Source organism: Alternaria incomplexa, assembly GCF_024043165.1.
Source record: "Alternaria incomplexa strain BMP 0042 chromosome Unknown scaffold_2, whole genome shotgun sequence".
Lineage (NCBI taxonomy): Eukaryota > Fungi > Ascomycota > Dothideomycetes > Pleosporales > Pleosporaceae > Alternaria > Alternaria incomplexa.
Window position 1 is genome coordinate 178,113 of NW_026249851.1, and position 15,018 is coordinate 193,130.

At 52.2% G+C, this 15,018-nt stretch overlaps 6 protein-coding genes across 6 annotated transcripts; 4 read left to right on the top strand and 2 right to left on the bottom strand.

The window, feature by feature from the left end:
- Nucleotides 1-320: 320 nt before the first annotated feature.
- Nucleotides 321-1,153, bottom strand: RSM25 (mitochondrial ribosomal small subunit component; the record flags this gene model as incomplete). Its single annotated transcript, XM_051431111.1, has 2 exons — nt 321-735; nt 795-1,153. The coding sequence occupies 2 exons, from the start codon at nt 1,151-1,153 to the stop codon at nt 321-323; spliced, it is 774 nt and encodes a 257-aa protein (XP_051294245.1).
- Nucleotides 1,154-1,479: 326 nt separating this feature from the next.
- Nucleotides 1,480-3,294, top strand: J4E90_001525 (uncharacterized protein; the record flags this gene model as incomplete). The annotated part of the gene is made up of 1 exon (XM_051431112.1): nt 1,480-3,294. The coding sequence occupies one exon, from the start codon at nt 1,480-1,482 to the stop codon at nt 3,292-3,294; it is 1,815 nt and encodes a 604-aa protein (XP_051294246.1).
- An 868-nt stretch (nt 3,295-4,162) lies between these two features.
- On the bottom strand, nt 4,163-5,136 carry J4E90_001526 (uncharacterized protein; the record flags this gene model as incomplete). Its single annotated transcript, XM_051431113.1, has 3 exons — nt 4,163-4,199; nt 4,424-4,833; nt 4,918-5,136. 3 exons carry the CDS (start codon nt 5,134-5,136, stop codon nt 4,163-4,165), a joined length of 666 nt encoding a protein of 221 aa, XP_051294247.1.
- Nucleotides 5,137-8,544: 3,408 nt separating this feature from the next.
- Nucleotides 8,545-9,880, top strand: J4E90_001527 (uncharacterized protein; the record flags this gene model as incomplete). Its single annotated transcript, XM_051431114.1, has 6 exons — nt 8,545-8,571; nt 8,623-8,718; nt 8,774-8,810; nt 8,859-8,926; nt 8,974-9,371; nt 9,424-9,880. The coding sequence occupies 6 exons, from the start codon at nt 8,545-8,547 to the stop codon at nt 9,878-9,880; spliced, it is 1,083 nt and encodes a 360-aa protein (XP_051294248.1).
- Nucleotides 9,881-12,878: 2,998 nt separating this feature from the next.
- J4E90_001528 (uncharacterized protein) lies at nt 12,879-13,470 on the top strand (the record flags this gene model as incomplete). Its single annotated transcript, XM_051431115.1, has 2 exons — nt 12,879-12,885; nt 12,935-13,470. 2 exons carry the CDS (start codon nt 12,879-12,881, stop codon nt 13,468-13,470), a joined length of 543 nt encoding a protein of 180 aa, XP_051294249.1.
- Nucleotides 13,471-14,058: 588 nt separating this feature from the next.
- J4E90_001529 (uncharacterized protein) lies at nt 14,059-14,768 on the top strand (the record flags this gene model as incomplete). Its single annotated transcript, XM_051431116.1, has 2 exons — nt 14,059-14,105; nt 14,153-14,768. 2 exons carry the CDS (start codon nt 14,059-14,061, stop codon nt 14,766-14,768), a joined length of 663 nt encoding a protein of 220 aa, XP_051294250.1.
- Nucleotides 14,769-15,018: the final 250 nt, after the last annotated feature.

The following is a 15,018-nucleotide window of genomic DNA, read 5'->3' on the forward strand; positions in this document are numbered from 1 at the left end:
CAAAAAAACAAGATTGCCACAAACGAATGACTCCTCCGCCTGGGATTTGCCAAAATACACTTTGGAAGCAGGGATGAGCTGAAAAAGATGCAAACCACCGTCATGCCTTGAGAGAATCGAGATTGTTGACCTTGAAAGCCTGTATGCTGCCGCGGTCATCGATACACTGATGATGATCAGCATCATCGCGATGCTGTCGATATCCTCCTCACACCCACATATTCCCCTCGTCCAGACAGGGCTTGTCTCATATCCATTGAATTGTCCCGATCGTAATCGTAATCTACACAAAATATACAACATCTCCGCAACCCAAACCACTATGCATGCGCAGCCACACCCCCCATAGGCCTCATCCCCTGCGGATTATTCGGCGCAGACGGCTGAATCTCCTGCACCGCCTCATCATACTCCGCGGTACTCATCTCCGCGGCATCCCCCAACCCCTCATCCTGCTGCCCACTAAACATCTGCGCGCGCATACTCTGCTCGTCCTCAATCTGCTGGGCAGCCCACGCCTTCCAGTTCTCCCAGGTACGGTCTTCGAGCTCCATTCCGATTTCGAGGGGCCCTTTGCCGAAGTAGGCGCCGACGTGCAGGGCTTCTTCTTTGGCGATGCGTTGGCGGATTTCGGAGAGGTGGCGGTGTTGGTAGAATTCGCGGCGGGCGAGGTCGTAGGCGGAGGCTTTGGAGAGGGAGGCGTGCTTCATTAGCCACATTTGGCGTTGGACGACGCTGGGGGGGTGTTAGTATAGGTGTGATGCGGTATGGTGTAGTTGAGGCGGGTTGGGTACCTTTCACCGTCTAATTGCTTCCCTGGCTGGACAATCTTACTCCAGTCGTATTTCTTGGAGTCGTTCCCGCTGTCTTCTACGACTAGCCGTGGCCGTGCCAGTTCCCATGGGTGGTCGCCGAAGAACTCTGAACGCAGCTTGTCTTCTGGGTATGCGATGGGGAGTGGTTGGAATAGTTTGCTGGCTTTCCGCGCCTTCCGCATCTTGGGTATGCGTAGGACTGGGCGGGCGAGCGTCTCGCCCGGCGGTATGTTTCCGACGACGTCGTACCATTGCGGGAGGTTGGGTTCTCGTTTCGAGTCGAAGAGGGCTTTCGCGGTCTGGCGCACCCGCATCGGGCGGAAGTCGTAGCGGCCCATGGCGGGCGGTGATTTCCTTTATATATACAGATGTGTTATCGCATCGGCGGGGGTTCCAGGGGAAGAGCGAGGGTATAGTTCGAGGTCGGGCGGCGCAATTGGTCGTGTCGTGGATATTGGGGTTCTTGCCCGCAAAGTCCGCAACTCCGCCAAGACTTCGCGACGCCGAAATCTTTGGAGAGTATGACCGCGACACTCCGCACCCGCCACAATTATCCTCCCACCCAGGCAGCTCTTCGCTGAGCTCCCCGTAATCAATTGCACCCGGAATCCCCCAAATGGACAACGTCTGAACTGGCTCCCTCTGACACAATGCTCGACCTCTCATGTCCCTCTTCCGCACCCTCGACCGGACCTCTGCAGTCTCCAATACCGCCCATGCTCGCCCCTTCCTCACCTTCCTGTACCCGAATCCCGAGAAGAATACATCAAAGAGGAGGTTCAGCAAGAAGGCGGTAGACAATGCTCCGTTGCCCGATAGGCCGTCTGCTCGCATGGACACCTTCTTCATCCAGGCATTGGTGCGGGCCGGGTCGTGCCCAAAGCATGCGAAACATATACATACCCCGCGCGACGTAGCATCGCCGACACCGAAACACCACACATCACGCAGGAAGAGCACGTGGTCGAAGTCGGAGAAGAAGTTGGATATTTTCCCCGAGCGCAAAGGGCCGCTCAAGAAAGTCAAAAACTTCGCCGAGAAGGAGCTGCAAGCTTTGGTGGACTACTATGGCATGGAAATTGATACCCGGCCTGAAGCAGATGTTCCTGACGAAGGGAAGCTGGTCTGGAATGTTGGCGATGACCACGAGCCCTGGCCTCTACGCGAGCCGGCAGATGCGTTGCATATCAAGAAGTTAGAGGATCTGCTGAAGGATGATGAGTCGCCGCACGATGAGGTGTTTGATACTTATAAGAAACTGCAGTCACCAGGAGTTGTATATCTTACTACCATGACTATTCGAGCGCTACTGCACCATCTCGCCATTGTCGAACGCCCCACACCCATCGCAGCGCAACGGTTCCTCTCGGTATTAGACGATATGAAGACGGCGCATATACACATAGTCCGCTCAGAGTGGACATCAGCCATACATCTCACTGGACGCGCCATGGGAACAGTGTCCGACGATGACCTACAAAACACCCTTCGCATCTGGCAGGACATGGAGCACCGAGCCGGTCTAAAAGGTGGATATGTCACATTCAACGTGCTCTTCAACATTGCTGTCAAAGCGGGCAAGTACACACTCGCCGAGACCTTCATGAAAGAGATGCAAGCCCGAAAGTTACCCATGCACCGACATTACCGAGTAGCACTCCTCTACTACTATGGCGTTCTCCAAAACGGCGACGCCGTCCGAAAAGCATATCTCGACCTCGTCTCCGCCGGCGACATCGTAGACACCGTCGTCATGAACGCCGTCATCGCATCTCTAATGCGCGCCGGCGAGCCCTCAGCCGCCGAACACGTTTTCGAGCGCATGAAGCAGCTCCACGCGCAACGCAGCGCTACAGCCCGCGGCCACGTCTTCTTCAACCGCACCTGGCGCGACCGCCGCGTGTTAGGCATGAAATTCCGCGACGAAGCGCGGCGCCTAAAGAAAGAAGGCGGCGAGGAAGAGCTAAAACAACTCCAAGACCTCGCGCCCATCGGCCCCGATTCACGGACTTATGGCATTTTGATACGGCATCATGCTGCTGTAGTCGGCAACATCGACCGCGTCAACGAGCTTTTGCAAGAAATGAAATACAACTCCGTAGCCCTCGACGGCACTATCTTCATCGTCATATTCCACGGTTTCAACTCTTTCGGCGGCGTTAGATACTCCTCCTGGACGCTCTCCCGCCTCGAGAAGATCTGGACACAGTATCTCAAAGCGCTCAACAGCGATAATATGGAGCGGACTTGGCTGTCTAGTCTGGCTGTCATTGCGGCGCTCCGTGCGTTTGGGCGATGCGCAACCCCCGAACGCATACTCAAGGCGTGGGAAGAGATTCGCGGGATGTGGCGTCCCGATGAGAGGGAGTTGGAGGCTGCGTTGGCGGTGCTGAGGAGGCTTGTGCCGAGTCGGTTGGACGGTGGGAATATGGAGGAGATGGCTAGGCCGGGGTTCTTTGATGGGAGGAGGCCGTCTTGAGGTGTGGTTGGTTGTATTAACGTTTGTGCTGAGTATGTGTTGGTGATGTAAGACGCGTTCTGTATCACCATCTCTTCTGTAAATCTATTAGTGCACACAATGTGTAAAGCAAGTGTAAAAGTATTTGGAATATGTCTCCGTATACCACGCTGGATTTGCGGCGGCATAGACGGAGATGGCTGTTTAGTGTATCATAACGACATCAACATCATTATCATCATCATCATTATACTATACCGTACCATCCCATACCCTATCTACCTCCTACCCCAACACCACAATCAGACAAGATAAGGTACCCAACCCAATGAAACCCAGCAGCACCCTGTCCATCCTCACCCTGCCTACTATATCTTAACATGCTTCCCCTGCCCTATTCACAAGATCTCAAATCGAGCGCAATGTAACAGGGATCTTCCTGTTCCGTCAGGCCCGTCATCTCCGGTTCTTTGGAGGGAATATCGGGTTACTACTTTGATCTGATGGGGCTTGGCACGGGTAGATTGGCCTATTCAAGTACATTGCGTGGGATGGCGTGGCTTGGATTGGGGGTAATCTCGGGGGAAGGGATCGGTGAGCATGGGAATTTGACAATGCGGTTTTGGGTGGCATGGGAGATTGGGCATGGGGGTTTGCGGCTTTGACTCAGACTGGGGCCCGTTTGGGGTATGGTTTGGTCATTAAAGTTGTCCTTCGATCTACGGGAGAGTTGAGGACTGGCAGGCCGCGTTGGCCTGCATGTTTGTCGCTGTAGCGAGTCGTTTACGGCCAATCACGATCTAGTTGATATTGCTCTCGCATTGAAAACTCCTGACGCAGCTCGTTCTCTGATAATAAGCTCCACCATCGAAAAGAGTAGGAAATATAGCTACGAAGGATTGACCTTTTTGTTGGGTGCCGCATGCCTAGATCAGCCATGCGCTTGTCATCCCATATGGCAAATCCATATTTGCGCCAGCACTTAAAAGGGTACACAAGCGTAAGTGGACCCCCATCTTCGTATCCCTCAAGTGAGGACATTCTGGACCAAAAGAGGTACCCACATGGCCCTAAGTATTCGCAACGTGGATCCTGATTGAATATGTCCTTGTTGCTATCGACGAAGAAGACCGGCTCGGCACAGTAACACCTAGACACTGCTCCTTCTTCCCAACGTATCGTTGGCAAACCGAAAGCTTTGTCCTGACTAGCTTCCACCGAAGCAATGGTCCCAGAGGTGACTGCGCTGAGAAAATCGCTGGCGGTCAAGATCTGCTCTCGCACAGACTTATGCACGTCGTAAAAGCCATCCGCGCTGTTCTCGAACAACGCATCAATTTCCTCTCTCGGCCAAATGTCGTCCAGGCGGCCCTTACGACCGGCGTCCTGGAGTTCCAGGAGGAATTGCAGTCGCCAGAATGATTCCATCATCCGCTTCTCCTCCACGTACGAAGGCGGGCCGGTTTCCTGTGGAACATAGTCCTTTCGACTCTCGGCGCTTTCGAAACGTTCCCGGACCATATTCCCAGACCCCATTTTGATGAGTGTGGAGGGCCTTAGCTGCATAGATTTTCGTATCATATGTTCAAGGCAGGCATGGGACCAGGCATGCACATTCGCGGAGCTGGCGAGCAAGGAACGTACTACCGCGGCAGCTTGGTCTAGTCCAGACGAACGAATGTTGTCGGTGGTAAAGATCCAGTCAGCTTCAGCAATAGTTTGAGCCTCGGGCATGGATGCGAAAAAGTCTGAAAAGCGAGCTTTGAGCACCGCGTCCATCAGCCGACGCGTCCGCAAGGGAACGGTAGCCTCTAGAACCTCCTCCACAATCTCGAGCGGATATCTTTCGAGCACTCCGCCCATGGCCGGCGACGCGTGGGCCAGGTTCCGTAGTGAAAAAGGGTTCGGAGACAGTTTGATTATCTTGATCCTGAGCTCTTCGGGAAGTTGACCAAATGGGTCTTGTTGAGTGCTCTCTGTCATGGTCGTTTGTGGCGCTCTTGGTACTCAGCTATTGCTTCCAAGGAAGGGTCTGGAGAGAAGAAGGAGCCGTGGACTCGACAGAAATTATGTGCGCCTGGTCACTCTACTTCCTTCGCCTCGCGTACTAGCCTCATTCGGTCTCACGTGCACACGACTGTGCCGCTCAACCGCATACCTGAACAACACTTCGAAACATCCGTCTCGACGATGCCCAAGCCCCGCCCATTAGCACTGCCAGGTCGCCGGCTTCAGTCGGTCTTCGCGCCGAGGCTTCTTCGCAACTATGCCTCTCTCCACGATTGTTCGCTTCTCCATCTCGAGACATGCGCCTAGAATCATCAGCTTCCCTACTACGAGCATCGCCACTGGGTTGAACGCTCATCGCAGTTTCCATGGGCGATCTAGCGCTACAGAGTTGCAGTCAAATGTCTTACGCAGACTTCGGTACGACCGCGATGTACAAGTACTGCTTAGAGCGCCTACCCAACATCGAAGCCTGCATATCTTCGTACGGGCCCGAGCTTCCGTGGTTCGGTCGTTCAACTTCTTTTCGTACTGGTATTACTACTTGCGCCTTCGGTAAGTCAGCCCATAGACCCGAGTTCGCCCACTCGAGCTGATCTTGCAGAGTTTTGCACCTATTATATGTCAGACAGGGCGATTCTCTCACCTCTGAACTACAACTCCATTACCCGAACCCAACACCAACGGAACAGGATTGTTTGGAGTGTGCTTATACAGCTCTGCAGATACCTAAATCATTCAGTATCCTGGCTCATTTCAATGACGCGTCTTACACTATCTCACGTGTAGACATCAACCGAATCTCGGATGCGTGTTTTGCTCTGCGGCACGTCAAGTCCAGTATGCGGACGTATCCATCGGATATCCTAACGCGGGTCCACCCAACGTCTAGGGTAGTTCTGAGCAACCTCGAGAGTGTACTGAGAATATTCCAAGACAACCTTGCGGTAAGAGGCGAACTCGCCGATGTTGCGCCTGAGGAGCTTCCCAGTCTAACCAAACGAACCCTGGAGATCGTGATCGAAATTTCCGATTTCTATATGGGAAGTAAAACGTGGCTGGCTGCGGAACTATCAGTTCATGATGCTACGAGAGTAACTAGAGCTCTGCATCGACTACTCAAAACGTGCGTTCGTTGGTTCAAATGGATGGAAGACCTCAAAGCTCCAAGAGGCAGAACTCCAGGACAAGAACGAAGAAGTTCCATATATGGAACTATCCGGGATGCTAAGGGGTGGCAGACGCGCTCTATAAAGGAGGGCCAGCAGGTACTCCAACTCCTCGATAGATGTTCTTCGACGCCGGGAGTTGAACACGTGCGGTCTGAGGTCACTAAAATCGTGGATATGCACAAAAGATTCCTCGAGAATTATTGACCACCCCTGCATTCTTGCGCGAGAGCATAGAAACGTGATGTACCTGAACGATTGCTCGGCTCGCGAAATATAGTACTTCAGTGGGGTTTTCGCAAAGTCGTCGGGCCGCTGGGGGTTGGAACCAGCGTATCTGAATAAATGCAGCAGTGGGGAAGGGTCAAGTGGGCTGTTATCCTAGTGGGCGGGCGCGTCCTGGGTCTATGCTGGTATTGCATCGACAACAATGATGGAAACGATTGAGAGCCGATGCTTGCCGGCCGCATCTCATTTCTCATGGACCGAACGAGCCCGATATTGCAATGTAAAGACTGTTAGCATAGATTGGTAGCGCCATCAATTGGATGAGCATCATGTCCTTACCTTTACGATGTTCTTGAAATGTCTGAAGAAAAGTAGTGTAATGGCACGTGACGCTAAGAGGTGGAAAGTCGGCACGAAGACGGTGCCTCCACATCCCGCGTCTCCGATGCCAATGCCGATTTTGGTCCTCTCCATCTCTTCAGCCTCAACATTTGCATGGCAGCCATACATCTGGTATGCATGTGAAAGTCATCTCGCCATTCTTCCTCCTTCAAGCGACCTCGGGATGCAGGATCTCGTCGCGTATCGTGGTGACGCATAGACACACGAGATTCGGCGTTGTTTCCCGCCAATCTCGTCACGGTTGCACCAGAACAACGGGGACGCCGCGTCGGAGGATCCATCGAAGGAACACGATGCAAGTGTGTCATGTCGCGAATCCGAGGATCCTGCACCGATACATATACATAGCATTGTTGTTGACCTTGCCGATTAGTCGGGATCCCAGCACAAGAGATGAGACAGAATCCTGCGCCGATCGATTGCGATTAGCGCGACACCCAAAGAAGAACGACGAGATGAATCAGCGAGTCATCTGGCGTCGGAGGCTAACGATTGGCCCGGAAATTTCACCCTGGCCGTGTTTGAAGATCTGTGGCGGCCGTCCCTGTGTGCAGGATTAAACTGGTGATGATATCAATGGCCAGTGCTCTTTACGAAGGATTCCGCAGGGGGACGCGCATTCAGCCAATCTTTGCGTCTGCTTCAAAACTTACGATTGTTGCGGCTGGCTACTTGCGAGTACCTCAGCCTCGAACCTGCGTTCGTCGTGCTCGGCAGACGGCAGATATTGACATGTCACTCCTGGTACCCTTGTACATATACTGGAGTCAGGGGCGATGAGGCGTAACAGCCCCGAAAAGTCCACACTGCCACGGGACGCGGGATGGAAGCGTCGAAGCAAAGAAGGGCCTCACCTTCCATCCTTTTGGAAGAACAAGTACAGCAAAAGGTAACGGGGTGGTGTATGGAAGCCGGGTACCGCACACATGGACGGTTTAAAAGCAACACCAGCGCTCACCGCCGTGGAACCTTCTCTCGCGCGCCGCACGCGCAGCCCGTGGCGCGATCCCTCAGGCCAGAAATCCGGCGTCCAGAAAGCGTTTCTCCCAGCGGTACCCCTGCGTAAAGTTTGGGCGAGGACCTGTCAAATGCAAGCATCCGCTAATCGCAGTTCGCTTATCACCTAGCGTTGAGCCTCCAACACGTCTCCACCTGCGTTAGTCTTGCGTGGACGGCATGAACCCAGCTTGGCAACGGCCCTGAATCGTCAACCGTAGCCTCGTGGGAGAAGGCGGCAGACGGTATCCTGTCAGGTCATTAGGGCTTGCGTTCCCGCCCTGCGGCGTGGGTCGTTCGCCAACCTTATAGTTTCTGCATCTTTCAAAGCAGCGCCGGCGCTGGCGTTCCACTTTACTCAGGTACGACGTTCTTCACGATGTCGACATGGGAGCAGATGTACACCGATATGGTGCTGCATGCACCGGATCCAGATGAGGAGCTGCCCTTGTCGAATCGCAGGGCGACGATGTTCGGCACTACGCTCACTTTCTTGGTACGATGTCGTGATATATCTCGATGTATCATCTGCTAACCTCACAGATAGATCATAGCATGGTTTGCGGTTTTCTTCCGTCTGTATGTCCGCATCAGAGTCGTCAAGGAATTGGGCTGGGATGATGCGTTTGTGTTCCTCGCTCAGGTACGTTCACCGTTGACAGTTTTTACGTGTTTGACATGAAGCTAACTCAATCTAGTCGTTGAACACGGCAGCCACCGTCGTAATGTGTCTTTGTAGGTGGTTTACCATGCTTGCGGTATGATCTCGACTAACATGAGTAGCTGTCAAGCAGGGACTGGGTGAGCACATGTTGTACATTGGCTACAACCGTCTAGTAGAATATCTGAGGGTATGCTTATTCCTCAACTGGATGGTGCCACTTGCTAACCAAGCCAGCTGTACTACTTCGAAATGGCCATATACGTCACCAACTGCGGCGTCATCAAGATTGCTCTCTTACTCCAGTACCTTCGCATCTTCAAGGCTGGACTCATGCGATGGATTTGCATCGGCCTCCTCGTCGCTGTAACTCTTTGGGGTATTGCCTTTTCAATCACCGCATGGTTTCCTTGCTTTCCAGTACGCGGGTACTGGGACCGCACCGTGTCTGCGAATTGCTACGGCTTCGGACTCGGGGATCTTGACAGCTTCATCGCTACGTACAAAGCGCAGGCGGCCACCAACATGTTGTTCGATATCTCCATCTTCATTGCGCCAATGGTGTTGTTCAGAACACCAAACCTGCGATCCAAGAACGTGTTCGCAATGGCTGGCGTGTTCACCTTTGGAGCTGTGTAAGTCGCTCATGCCACCCCGCCCAAACATTCCATGCTAACATAATCACAGCGTTGTCGGAACATCAGTCTGGCGACTCCACGGCATCGTCGAAACCAAAGGCGCAACCTACCCCTACGTTGACTACACCTGGTGGTCACCAACTCTCATCATCCTCACCTGCCTCGAAATCGACCTCGCCATCATCTGCGCCTCTATGCCCATCTTCTGGCCCATCATCGAGAAGTCGCTCAGCGCCATCTTCGTCAGCTACGAAGTCCAGGTTGTTGAGGAGCGCGTCGACGACTACGGTCTTACCTACGAGCTGGAGCACATGAAGGGGGACGACAGGCCATGCAGCATAAAGAGCAGCGGGACGAGCACACAAGAGTTGACGAATGATGACGAGGAGTCACATCCGAGGAGGCCACAGTTTACGGTGGGCTTTGATCCGCTGAGTGAGGAACAAAGAAACAATGGGTTGAGTACGAATGTTCAGTCGACAGCTCCGCAGAAATGGCAGCTCTAGATGGTCATGCATATACATCTCGAAACCAATAAAAACACATGCAAACAACCACACAGTCGCAACACGCACACACTGATCGTAATAGCAATGGAACTGATACCATCTTCACAGCAAAATCTCTATCAACTCACACCATCGCTCACGCATCACAACCCTACGTCATCCCAACTCCCCTTCGGCCCGCCATCCACTTCACCTCACCTCCCGCACACCTATGCACTTCGCCCAAGGAACCTCCCTGCCACCACCACCTCACCCCACAGCCCTGAAACACAAAACCACCGAAGACATCTCTTCGGCCTCATGTGTACGTACAGCATTACCATGTCTACCCCACGCAGCTGTTACGGCCGAACAAAAGGTAACACTACTACTGTAATTGAATCGCTCAGCGCAAATGTCAATTGTCACAAAGTACCACCGGGCACAGCGACACTAGTCGCGCGTCTAGATCCGTCGGTGTCGCACGCTACATCCCCGGTGTAACTTATCTGGGCAATGCATCTCCGTGGGGGCGCTGGCTGCTGTGATAGCTTCGCCAGCCAGCCTGCAAGGCACATTGTCCTAGGTTAAGCAAAAAATTCTCCGGGCCTTATGTGGAGTGTTGGTTGATTGCGCGCAGTTGTGCATGAGTAGAACGTGGTCATGTGGGTGATGGGGATTACGGGGGCTGGGGGCTGGATTGTCGGGGATTGTGATGGGTGTTGCATGTGAGGCTGAAGGTCCGAAAAGATGGCCATGGATAAGAGTGCCTAGGTAGTGCGTTGCGTGAGACGGGAGGGGAAGGGTGGAAGGTGGGAAAGTATGGCGGTAAGCTGGGAATTGCGCTTCGGGGAGGTGAAAGTCGGTCCGATCGGAGGTTTATCGATAATGAGATGTCGGGTTGATGGATGGGCGATCTGGTGTGACGCGCAGAGCTCCAGCTGAGATGGAGAGGTGGGTGGGGAGAAGGTGTGGCGAGATTTTTTTGGGTGTTGTAGAGAGTACGCAGGTGGTGCCGGGAATAGTGAGAGGGTGCATAGGTGAGTAGGGTGGTGGTGTGCAAGATTTGCCGACAATTATACTTCTTTTTGTGTTGTTGAACTCGCCATCGTCTATAGGTATTGGCCCTTCGCTACTTGTAGTCTTGGTTGTCGCAGCCTTTGTCTGCCAGCATCTCTGAATCTTCGGATCGTGTGTTTCCCTTCTCATTCTCGGGTTGTTTGTCTTCGCAGTCGAAAACTCTCCATAGTATGTGCGTGAACTTTGACGATCTCTACGTCTCCATCATCTTACCCCTCAAGAACATTGCGGCTGAACATTTCCCTCCACCTACGTTGATCTTCACATGAAGAACTTATCCACTACCCAAGATCACCACCACACATTACCCCGAAACCCAAACGTCGACGTTAAAGCAGCTTGCCTTAGGCGAGCACTTTCCGGTGCGATATTCATGTCCAGGACCAGTCAAACGTTAGTGCATTGCGCCGTTGAGAAGCTAGTGGTTAAATGGGTGCGTAGTGGTTTGAAGAGACGATGGTTTTAGCTTTTGTTGCTTTTACCACGTGCAGCCCTGAACTTGCTTTTTGCTGATCTTGATGTGCATCACCCGCACTCCCGGCAAATGTAAAATGGCGAAGCTTATTTGCCGTATGGCGCGTTGTGGCGTACACACCTCAGGTAGCTATAGCCTCTAGGCCAGCTGGCGTGTTCCCATGGAGAGGGATGCGCGCGGGGTCGCTGGTCGGTAGCACGTTAACCTGAAGAAAACCTGAACAGGTTTGCAGCCTACATGGACAAAAAAATATTCAAAGTAGGTGATCCAACGTCGATGTAGGCTCCAGACCTGTTCAGGTTTTTTTCTTGTACGAAGTGGTAGCGATCTGCATCATGCGTCATATGTCGTTCTGTCGCGTTCTCATGAGCGCAACATATCATGTAGTGAGCTGAAGTTGACTTGGGTGCGGACGGTGTGGTAGCATTGTTCGCTGTCCCTGGCAAGACGCGTCGAAGAACACGCGTTTTAGCGCGAATGGACAGCGGTAAGCACCACCTGGACACCTTCTCCATTCGCGATCCGCCATCAAAGTTGTCGTCAATCTCAGGCTCGTCCAAGATTCTGCTGTCTAAGAAAGCTGGATGCAGAAGCTTCCGCAAACCGAATCGCGGTGTGATAAAGAGCGCTAACGCAAACGGGAGGTAGCGGTCAAACACGTTTCGCGTTCGCTAAATCCATTTCCTAGGCATAGTTTTTGACCACAACACACACTCATTGGCACCTTCTCAACCAATCATGGCGTCACCACAAGACTCGCCTATCATCATAGCCGAAAATGGGGATGTTTTATTCACATTACGCGACCCGGGGTTAGCCTTTGCCGTCTGGGAACGAGCCGAAAACGATAGTGAGAACCACGCGGATGAAGGACGAAATGAAAAGCACGATGCGCCCTTAGACGATGCGCCCTCAGATGATGCGCCTTCAGACGATACGACTCTTAGTACCCCGACGACGACATCGAATCAGCCTGCGCCAAGTGAATCTATCCAACTTGATGTAGTCTACAAAGTCTCATTTCAGCATCTGATCTCTGCTTCGCCAAAGTTCAAAAGTGAGCTCACATCTTGGAGTGAAAGCCGCAAGAAGGACGATGGCTTTTACCATGTAGACACCGAAGGTTGGGATCCAGAAGCTCTTGTTATATTTCTGAACATCCTACATCTCCGCTATCGTCAAGTGCCGAAGTCGCTCAGCCTCGAACTTCTTGCTAAAGTAGCCCAATTGGTGGACTATTACAGATGTTGGGAGGCCTTCGACCTCATCGCTGATGTATGGATAACGCAAGTTCGCAAGACACATCCTGTCCCCATGAACTATTGTCGCGAGCTGATGTTGTGGATGCTCATCTCGTGGGTTTTCAAGATGGACACGGAATTTAGCTCCGCCACCCTGAGAGCCTTGCGGCAGAGTGATGAAGAGTCCATCAGAGACATGGAGCTCGGCATTCCGCCAGCTATGATCGGTGAGTGATATGAATTCGGCTGTCATTAGCCTGTTGCTGACAATTGTAGAAACGCTTGAGACGCGGCGCTTAAACTTGATACAGGAAGTCATAGACGTCTGTCATGAGTGGATTGACAAGTTCTGCGGTGCTTATTCATGTTATCATGATAGAAACCAGTCCTTCAATTGCGGCTCCATACTACTGGGTGCACTCACGAAGCAACTGTACAATATGGACATATCCTGGACGACAGCTGAGCCATTCAGTGGCCTCAGCTTGGAGGAACTCGAGAACGGCGTCAAGTCGATGCGAATGCCTACTTGGCACGTAAAGTACCCTCGCCCCCCTCCTACGGCCGAAGAAGAGAAACAAAAAAAGGAAGAATTCGAAAAGCGCCAAGCCGCTCGCCCATCCTACAATCGTGAACCATACAAGAAACCCGCTCCTGAACCTCCTTTCTACATTTACCTGCAGCATGTTTGTTCCCTTGATCCAGTCGTCCGGGATGTCCAATCGGTAATCAAGAAGGCACAAGGACTAGAGCTCAAGGATTTCGTGGATCGCGCTGAGACTGCGACAGACACAACACCTCGCCAAGGCTGATCTGGGTGATGGTGCTAGCCCCATGTATGCCTATATCCGGCTTGTATCAACGTCTTTAGAATTCTAAAGCAACACGTATGCACCAAGGACGCCGAACAAGCTGCGTTCAAAAAGTCCAGTGGGCCTAAAGCAAAATTCTGTACGTATAGTATCAATACGATTCCACGGTCAGGTACCCTGATGCCCATCAATATGTGAGGAGCCTAGTATGGGCATGAGATGTGTAGAGCTCGGCTGACTTAGAACGCTTTCGTGAAAGCGCAAGTGGTCTTGACCTAAAATGTTAGACAAGACCTTGATAAGAAGCGGTGCACAAGTGCGAAGTTTCGCTCGATTCTCTAGGCATAGGCAGCACATGATTATAGTGTACTTTGGTCGTTGGGATGAGATTTTCCTGAGTTCCATGGTTGCGATGCACTGAACCAAGGCTTACATTCGACACGTGATCAGAATGTGCTAAGTGAGGAGTTTTAGTTTTCACCTTCACAGTCGCGCAGTCCATTTAAGCGATAAGTACCTCAGAGACCTTTCGTCCTCTCTGCTTCTGTTCCTCAACGGACGCAAACCATCACCACACACTACCCAGATATGGCTACTCAAGAGCCTTCGTCGTCCGACGCGGTGCTTCTGCCCAGGTATGTCCATTGCAGTATAGCACAACTCACCATTAACTCTTACACAGCATCGCGGCGACCTCACCCACCGTTATCGTCAAGGTCGGCACAGAAGGCAAAGAGTACATCCTACATACCGAACTCCTCAAGCACCACTCCGGCTACTTTCGCGGCGCACTTTCCGGCGCTTTCAAAGAAACCGACGACGGCGTTATTCCCATCACCGATATTGATACCGACGCATTTGATACCTTCGTCGATTGGATTTATAGAGGTATCACAACCTTTGAGCCCAGCTCATCCGGCAAGCAACTATTCAATGCATACAACAGCTATATATTAGCAGACCGACTCCTTGTCCCCGGATTGAAGTCTGCGCTTTTGGGCAGCTATTGCGAACTTTTCAGCGGCAAATCCCATAAGAGACCAGCTTGCCGTGCAATTGTTGAACTTTTCCGCAATTTGGCTGAGGATGATCCCTTACTGCGACTTTGTGTTGATGTATGGGCTACCCGCAAGGCGATCTACAAGTTGAAGGATTTTGAGAAGGATGAAGCGTCGAGTCTACCGCAGAGTTTCTTCGTTCGTCTGATGCTACGGATGAATGAACTGGGCCAGAATCCGCCGTCGGTGGGGACTTTCAAGCGGGAGGATTACAGCGAGCGTGTAAGGCTTGATGGATAGACGAACGATTCATCCTCAAGTTCGAAGGGCCTATGGACAGAGTCTTGTCGAGCATGCTTCTGCCGACTGTGGCTTTGCATCTACGAGCTCTATCATGTAATAATAATCGTTATCTTCGAGGGCCAGCACTTGCTCAATAGTTTACAGATAATAAATCTGGCTGATCTCTTCGACTGTGCTTTGCGATCGTTGACCGCATAGGTGAAGTTGTATAGTAAGAGAAAGCGTTGATAGTAAGAATCATAAGTAA